General features: G+C 45.4%; 1 protein-coding gene across 1 annotated transcript in view; it reads right to left on the bottom strand.

The window, feature by feature from the left end:
• Positions 1–2431: 2431 nt before the first annotated feature.
• The window catches only part of CSNK2A1 (casein kinase 2 alpha 1), a 71513-nt gene continuing 64710 nt past the window's right edge, over positions 2432–9234 (bottom strand). The window contains exons 11-13 of the mRNA XM_070744409.1: positions 7927–8075; positions 6827–6913; positions 2432–5441 (exon numbers count right to left, since the gene is read on the bottom strand). Coding sequence (XP_070600510.1) covers positions 5326–5441; positions 6827–6913; positions 7927–8075 — 352 coding nt within the window. The 3' untranslated portion in view covers positions 2432–5325. The remainder of the gene's footprint in view (positions 5442–6826; positions 6914–7926; positions 8076–9234) is intronic.

Genomic DNA, 9234 nt, shown 5'->3' with positions numbered 1-9234 from the left:
ACAATGTTACATTTTGGATTATACTTTTATAGATCTTTAAAACTGATGTGGCTGCTATTTAAAAGAAGATACACAGCCTCTTCAGATCAAGCATTTATTTTTAAAAGCTTTTTCATTTTGTTAAGTTGCCTAAAACAATAATAAAGCAGTCTCTAAAAAATAAAGTCTAGTGATTTGAACATTCTAGACATTTATATAATGCTCCAAAAAAAAGGGGTAACACTCAAATACACATCCTAGATCTGAATGAATGAAATATTCTCATTTGAGTACTGTATTTCATTTACACAACTATTCCATTTGTACAACAGCATGTGAAATTGACTGTCAATCAGTGTTGCTTCCTAAGTGAACAGTTTGATTTCACAGGTTTGAATTACAGTGGTACCTCTACTTAAGAACTTAATTCGTTCTGTGACCAGGTTCTTAAGTAGAAACGTTCTTAAGTAGAAGCAATTTTTCCCATAGGAATCAATGTAATAATAATGCGTGCAAACCCATTAGGGAAAGAAATAAAAGCTCGGAATTTGGGTAGGAGGAAGAGCAGAGTCGCTGCCGAAGGAATAAGGCGAGGTGAGCACCCCCTTTTGCCTTTCCGTGCCCAGAAGCTCCAGGAGGCAACTTCACGCCGGTTTATTCCCTTTCCAAGCGCCCACAGAATGAAAAATGCTCCGTTTGCTCTGGGCTTCCAAAGCCTCTTTAAATGCCACCGAAAGGTTCCTCAGGCAGCCCAGAAAAGCCTGAGATGGCCAGGATTAAAGGGGGAATGGCAGGAAACTGGCCAGGCCTTCGTGCCGCTCAAATTTCCTGGGAAATTTTTCCGGGCTTGGGTTCTTAAGTAGAAAATGGTTCTTAAGTAGAGGCAAAAAAATCTTGATCACCCGGTTCTTATCTAGAAAAGTCCTTAAGTAGAGGCGTTCTTAAGTAGAGGTACCACTGTACTTGAAGTTATATTGTTTTTTTAAGTGTTCCCTTTATTTTTTTGAACAGTGTAGTTGACTTACCTCCTTGCATCTAATTTCAGCAGTCTGATTAGCCCAAGGAAATAAAATTCTGCCTCTCCTTCCCAGCAATTTGCCTTCCTGCAGCTTTGGTTTCACTTTCAGTTTTAGCACAGCGGCTTGCCTGCAGCCTCGAATCAGGCGAGGGTCAGGAATCTGATAATGAATTTCTTGGCTTAACAGGCTCTGTTCTGTTTGCTGCAAGGAGGTAAATTCATTCATTCAATTTTTATGCCACCCTTCTCCTTAGACTCAGGGCGGCTTACAACGTTAGCAATAGCACTTTTTTTTAACAGAGCTAGGCTATTGCCCCCACAATCCGGGTCATTTTACCCACCTTGGAAGGATGGAAGGCTGAGTCAATCTTGAGCCAGTGATGAGATTTGAACCGCTGACCTTCAGATCTACAAGTCAGCTTCAGTGGCCTGCAGTACAGCACTCTACCTGCTGCGCCACCCCGGCTAAATTGCTGGGAGGCAGAGGACAAAGGGTCAAGGTGGTTGTGTAAGGCTACATTCGATTTATAACACCCACCCATGTTTTCACCCTCTTTTGGGGGGTAAAACAGTGCATCTTAAGACTCAAAAAAAATACGATAAGTATAAACCTGGGGTCAGGCAGGCCCTTTGTCAGGTAGCAGTAGAGCCACCCCGAATCCTTGGAGAGACAGCATACAAATCAAATCAATCAACCAATCAATCAACGGTAGTATTCAGGGGGGAAATCCCTCCCTAAAGATGGCGACACCGACTGAAACGGTTCTGTGATGTCATTGTGATGTCACCAGCGAATGCTACCACTTTGGATGATCCGGTATGAACTGGGACGAACTCGCCCCTAATTCTGTTGGGGTTCTTTTTGTAAGCACCAAATTTCCAATATTAGATTTGGGTCACAACCAGTGGATGGCTAATTGCACACATTTCTGCAGCTCTGGCATGCAAGTGCGGGATCGAGCACAATTTTGCATCCCGCAGCTTTGCAGGTAGCAAAATCTCGAATGGGGACACACATGCGGGCATTTCAATGAGTTTTTTTTGCTTTCCCGTGTGACCGGCAGCCATTTTGAATATCTAATTTGCCAGCAATGGGCAACATGAGGATACAATGGCCATTTTGCAAATGGTAACATGGTGGCGGCCATTTTGTCTACCAAAATAAAATGTATTTAAAAAAAAATAAATTGCACTTAATCCCACATTCGTGTGCGATAGCCGCACACAATTACCCATTTTGGTAGGAGCCCACCATTGGTCACAATCAACTCAGCTTGCCACCAAAGTTAAGGAACAAATTATGGTTGTGACCAGAGGGTCTACTATACGTAGTAAGCAAATGTACCAGCATCCAGCAAGGTAAGATGTCTAAAAGAAGCTTTTCAATACTAGGAGATAAAATCTTTTCTTTTTAAGAGTAAGAACTCAGCAGACTTTTTGTTTCAATGATTTTATTTTTAAAAAAATTAAAGACCTCCATGGCACAACTTCTCAGCACAATTAAGGGTTAGTTTCAATAAGTGACACTACAATTCCATTCAGGTAAATCCAGAGAGAGAAAGAGAAAATAAAACCCAATCTAAATTTCAACAAAATAATAATAAAAAAGATCACTTCAAACAAGATCTTTCTTTTTTTTAAAAATTCAAATTTGCAAACAGGACTATTTATACTGGCATTTTCTTTTCCTTCCCCCCCACCCCCCTTAGCCTTTCCTGTCATCTCACACAATGCCAGTTCCCGCTTCCCAGTTTTCCCGAGAAAAAGGAGAAAATAAAATATATATTATAATCTCCATCCATCCCCAGGAAGTGCTGAGTAATTTAAAAAAAGTGTTCTGATACGACGTATACAGATGAGGTAATTTACAACACAGACGTTGTTACAATCTGCAGGTTTTTTTTGGGCTGCAAGGCCAGGATAAGCACCGGGAAGAAAGAAGTTGAGATGGGTGGGTTTTTCCCTCGACTCCCGCCCCTTTAAGTCGTGCGGACTTCCGATTCTCAGGGAATTCTGGGACTTGAAGTCCCGGCATCTTTACAAAAAGGGGCCAAAATGGAGAACGCCACCACCCATTTACATCAACTCCTCAACCTCAATTACTTCCATTTTGGGTTCGCTTGGATGGATACTGCTCCCCCTGGTGGCTCCCCACCACCACCACTTAAATCCTCATCGCCTCGCACCCGGCATCCTTGATTCCTAGGAAGCACGCGATGAATCCCTTCTTTTTGTCTGCTACCCAAATTCGAAGATCAAAAGAAGAACGCCAAGGGTTGAGCCGATCCCCACCTCCAGAGGGGAACCATCTTCGTGTGCAAAAATCTAGGCACACCTACGCTGCCTTTCCCAATTTCTCGCAGGTGCCACCATGGGAAATTTCCAGCCGGCGGCCATCCAGAAGTCCTTTCTCATCCGCCAAGGAGATGGAGGGAGAGAGGAAACGGCCAAGGCGTGGGGTGGGGGGCATCTCGTGCTATTGCTTCCTGCTCTGGCACCAGGTCCCACCCCGCCCCGATGAATGCAAGCATCTCCCCAGATTCCAAAGTTCCCAAAAGTTGCATATTATTATGAAACTCGAGGCCTCCCCAAGACGGTTAGCAGGCCACATGTAGCAATGCCCCCTCCAATGAAGTTTTCACGGAGGATCTGACCGGGTTTCCGAGGCTCTGGCGGTGAGCTACGGGCCCCGGTGGGTTCTGAAAGAGATGGGAAAGGGGCTTCCATCCTGCCCTTCGCTGCGGCCGCCCTGACATTCCAGTGCGTTGAGAAAAAACGCAGGCATCCCAGACCCCGAAACCTAGCGACATTTTGGCTTGCAAGCACGATTCTCATAAGGCTTCCCAACACAGGTCGCGGCAGCCGTCGAATCCGGGCAAGGTCCCGAAACGGGAATGGGGAGAACCAGTTTCGGGACACATACACACACCAAACACACACACGCACCCAGAGCCCAGCCTCCTGGTCCGAAGCCCCAATTCCGGGGGGTTAAGAGGCTGCGCATAACGTAAAACGTTTTGATACTGACCCCAGGGAGAGCCTCCAACGTTAAAACCTAACCTTTGATAAATTAAACACAAAAAAAGTTTTTATATACAGCCGGGAATTCCGACGTAGAGCATTTCAGCATAAGGGAGAGCGAGCCCGATTTACCTTAGAGAGGCCTCTGCGTTTGGGTGGGGTGTGTGCATGTGTGTGTGTAGTAGACAGACACGTAATCACACGACGAGTGGATACCGTCCTTCCCCAGAATGTTCTCTTCTTACAAGCTGGCCTGGGGTTTTTGCGTTGTTGTTTTTCACATCTTTTTCTCCTCGAAATTTTTCTCTCCGCCAGCTTCCTCTAAACACACACACCTCACCACATGGCACATGGAGAAAAAAATATATATGGGAGAGAAGGCAGGGCAAGTGAGCACTCCTAGAACTGTTCGGCGTTTTGCTTTGTTTTCTTTCCAAGACCTAACCTGCTAGAAGTTTGAGAAGATTTCAGGGGGGAAAAACCGAAAAGGAAAAACAGGTGAAAAATCAGATTTTTCCAGAAGTTATGAGAAGAGGCTTGGCGGTGAGGCTGGGGGAGGTACGGATCGGATGGCGAGGCCTGGAGGCTTTGGATTAAGATGCGGAGGAGACAATCCCAGAGGACAATGGACCGTTTTGTCCTTCTTTTGTGTCCGTTTTGAGCCGCCGCAGAATGCGGCAAAGTGGCTTCTGAGACGCCCCCGTCTCTCCCATCTTGCCGGCTTTCCAAGGCTGGAATTCGACAGGGCTACGGGCGGGCGATGGAGGCGTTACGTTCCCCTGCATAGGGAGGAGGGGGTAGAAGAGGCATCGGCGAGTCGTAAGGACGAGAGAAACGGAGTCCTCGTTTTGGAGACGGGGCGAGCGGGAAACAGATGAGAAAGGGTCCGTTAAACGCCCCGTGGGGTGGATTCTTTTTTTTTTTTTTTTGTTTCCTCTGAGTTACAAAACGTTCAAGTAAAAAACAAAACAAAAAAGGCAGGCCTGGGAAATGGGGGGATTCGGCGTGAGAAGATCCATCCATATCTATATATATCTATATATATATATATCCGGGGGGGAGAAAGAGAGAGAGAGAGGAAAAAAGAGAAAGATAACATATGGATGACGTGACGGAAGGACGATCGATCCACAAGCGATGATTCCAACAGGGGTCCTCTTGTCTCTCTTTCCTTCCCCCCACTCCCCACGTTGGCTACAAGAGGCTGTGGAGGGGGGGTTGTGAGTGGAGGAGGACCCTCAGCCCTAGGGTGGCTCCAGTCCGGCGTTTGGGAGATGGGGGGGAGGAGGCGGGGGCACGTGTGTCCTTTATTGCTGAGCCCCCGCGGCAGCAGGTACTGGCATTCCCAGTGGGTTGGCGGCGGCAATGACGGGGGAGCCGGCTAGAGGTCCGAGGGGGGAAGACGTCGCCACCGAAGAAATTCCTGAGGGAGAGAGGGAGACGAAAGGAGAAAATTAGGAGATGGAGACCTGGAGCGAGCAATTTGCTCTCCCACCCCCACCCCACCCTCAAATGAGAATGGTCTCCGGTGTGCTTGGAGCGCCTTGAGCTTGTTTGCTTATAGATGTTTCATGACCCAACTAGGGAACATCATCATTGGTAGAAGAGAGGGGGGGACTGAGTAGAAGGGGATGCAGTGGTGGGTTTCAAAAAAAATTTTTTTTTTAAAATTGTTGGTTCTGTGGGTGTGGCTTGGTGGTTGTTAGGACTCTGTCCAATCAGCTGGACCAGAGGCAGGCAAAGTTGGCTCTTCTATGACTTGTGGACTTCAACTCTTCTATGACTTGTGGTCTTCGGAGAGGGGCGGCATACAAATCTAAGTAATAATAAAAAAATAAACTCCCAGAATTCCTGAGCCAATCATGCTAGCTGAGGAATTCTGGGAGTTGAAGTCCACGAGTCATAGAAGAGCCAACTTTGCCTACCCCTGAGTTGGACCAACAATTTAAGTCTGTAGGTTTAACTGTGTTGATGTATGTAGCTTTAACTGTAAGCTATTTTTGATTGGTGGTGTTGCAGGTGGCCATAAGAGGGAGCTAGAGATCATAGCTCTCTCTGCCTCTCTGACATACTTTGACATTCTGTTCTATCAAAGCTATACCTTGGTATCTTTGTTTACTGTGAATGACAAATGGTAAGACGGCTTTATAATTGTATATCCTTTGGACGGTTATTCTGACTATTACATGTATGACCTGGACTGTTTATTGGATTGTGCTATTTCTTAAAGTAAACTTTAAAAAGACCTCATGGTCCATCTAGTCTGCCCTTATACTATTTCCTGCATTTTATCTTAGGATGGATATATGTTTATCCCAGGCATGTTTAAATTCAGTTACTGTGGATTTACCAACCATGTCTGCTGGAAGTTTGTTCCAAGGGTCTACTACGCTTTTAGTAAAATATTTTCTCACGTTGCTTCTGATCGTTCCCCCAACTAACCTCAGATTGTGCCCCCTTGTTCTTGTGTTCACCTATTAAAAACACTTCCCTCCTGGACCTTATTTAACCCTTTAACATATTTAAATGTTTCGATCATGTCCCCCCTTTTCCTTCTGTCCTCCAGATTATACAGATGGAGTTCATGAAATCTTTCCTGATACGTTTTATGCTTAAGACCTTCCACCATTCTTGTAGCCCGTCTTTGGACCCGTTCAATTCACCCATAGCGACTCAAGGTGACTTAAAAACAAGGGAACATCATCACCATCAGCACTATTCGTTTGCCAGGGAGCCCAGGTAGCATGACCGAATGGCTTTTGGGAGAACCAGCCCGTTGCTTAGGGCAGCATCCCCAGAAGGACTCACCTGACAGCATCCCAGCGCTGCTCACAGGTGTGCTGCTCCCTGGCAGGCTGGCTGAGTTCATCCGAGCCTGGTCCTTCACAATTGGGTCTGGAAGGAAGAGAAAAAAGTGGAAGGGAGGGAGGGAGGGAGGGAGGGAGGGAGGGAGGGAAGGAAGGAAGGAAGGAAGGAAGGAAGGAAGGAAGGAAGGAAGGAAGGAAAAGGCTTTAGACATTGGTTAAGTGAGCTTTGCTCCCATTTTACAACCTTTCCCATTAACGTGAATCGTTTGCAGGTAATCAGTTTAGAAAATCGATTGTTGAGTGAAATCTGGCTTTCTCATCGACTTTGCTGGTCAGGTGGTTACAAAAGGGGTGAATCACGTGACCCTGGGAGACTGCAACTGTCATAAATCTGAGTCTTACATAATAATAATAATAATAATAATAATAATAATAATAATAATAATAATAATAATAATATCATAAGCCCGAAAAAGTGGTCGAAAATGAGCAAGCAAAACTACTGTGGCACTTCTGACTTCGGACTGACCGAACTTTGGAACATAACACACCAGACATTGTGATCATGGAGAAAAAGAAAGTATGGATCATCGACATCGCAGTCCCAGGAGACAGCAGAATTGAGGAGAAGCAGCTAGAGAAATTAGTGAAATACAAAGATCTAAAAATCGAGCTGCAACGACTGTGGCATAAGCCCGTGAAAGTGGTCCCAGTGGTACTTGGCACGCTGGGCGCAGTGCCAAAGGATCTCAACGAACATTTGAAAACCATCAGAATTGACAAAATCTCCATCTGTCAATTGCAAAAGGCCGCTTTACTGGGATCGGCAAACATAATTTGCCGCTACATCACGCAGTCCTAGGTGCTTGGGAAGCGCCCGACTGGTGATGAAATACGAAATCCAGCATAGTGATCTCGTTTGCTGTGTTGTACTGACATAATAATAATAATAATCTGAATTTTGATCACATGGCCAAGGTTGTAAGTGTGAAAAACTGTCGTAAGGGTTATTCTGAAAGCTGATCAAGTAATATTTCCTGCCCGCTTTTTGTCCCGCCGAAGGATGCCTTGACTGGGCTTTCCCGAGAACTAAAGACTCACAGAAGTAAGGATGCTCCATGGCTTCTCTGGCAGTCAGTCGGGACTGGTGATCGTATCGCAGCAACTTGTCCAAGAAATCTAAGGCTTCGGGGCTGACCAAGTGCTGGTTCTCACTGTGGACAAAACGTTCCCATCGTTTCCGCGAGTGCCTGGGAGAGAGGGAGGGAAGGGACACAAATCAAGGATGTGGTGTTTTTAACTCTTGGTAGGTGCATCAGAGGTTGTTTATATAAGCCAGTGATGGCGAACCTATGGGACAGGTGGCACGCGGAGCCATATCTGCTGGCACGCAAGCTGTTGTCCTAGCTCTATTTATATCACAGCAAACCCAGTGGAATCATCATTTCCTACTCTAGTTATGTCACTATAAAGACAGCGGAATCATCATTTCCTATAGTTATATCACTATAAACCCAGTGGAATCATTATTTCCTATTCTATTTATATCACTATAAATCCAGTGGAATCATAATTTCCTATAGTTATGTCACTATAAACCCAGTGGAATCATCATTTCCTATTCTATTTATATCACTATAACCCCAGTGGAATCATCATTTCCTATTCTATTTATATCACTATAAACCCAGTGGAATCAACATTTCCTACTCTAGTTATAGCACCATAAACCCAGTGGAATCATCATTTCTTAGTTATATCACTATAAACCCAGTGGAATCATCATTTCCTATTCTAATTATATCACTGCAAACTCAGTAGAATCATTGTGCCCCGAGCTGTCTCATTATTTAGGGAAATCTATACGGCTGTCCGAGTCACCCAAGATCAGGGGTCCTTCGTGGTCTCTGAGCATGGTTGCTTTCTTGCAGGCATTATAATAACATTGGTGCTAGGAAGGGAGGAGGATTTGCAGAGAGGAGGAGGAGCATGCAGGAACTTGTTGCTCTAACCACAGCATCTCAGTGGTGCAGTGGTTAGAGTGCAGTACTGCAAGCTACCTCTGCTGATCACTGGCTGCCAGTAGTTTGGCAGATCAAATCTCAGTAGATTCAAGGTTGACTCAACCTTCCATCCTTCCAAGGTCGGTGAAAGGAGGACCAAGATTGTTAGGGTCAACTATGCTGACTCTCTGTAAACCACTTAGAGAGGGCTGGAAAGTGCTGTGAAGCGGTATATAAGTCTAAATGCTATGATGTGTTAGAACCCCCCCCCCACCTCCCATTGGCTCATCCTGATGGTTAGTACAGAGTACACGTGTGTTAGGGTTTGCCATTGTAAACTGCATATAGAAACATAGAAACATAGAAGACTGACGGCAGAAAAAGACCTCATGGTCCATCTAGTCTG

Source organism: Erythrolamprus reginae, chromosome 3, assembly GCF_031021105.1.
Source record: "Erythrolamprus reginae isolate rEryReg1 chromosome 3, rEryReg1.hap1, whole genome shotgun sequence".
NCBI lineage: Eukaryota > Metazoa > Chordata > Lepidosauria > Squamata > Dipsadidae > Erythrolamprus > Erythrolamprus reginae.
The sequence above is the reverse complement of the archived record's forward strand: the minus strand, read 5'-3'. Positions and strand labels throughout refer to the sequence as shown.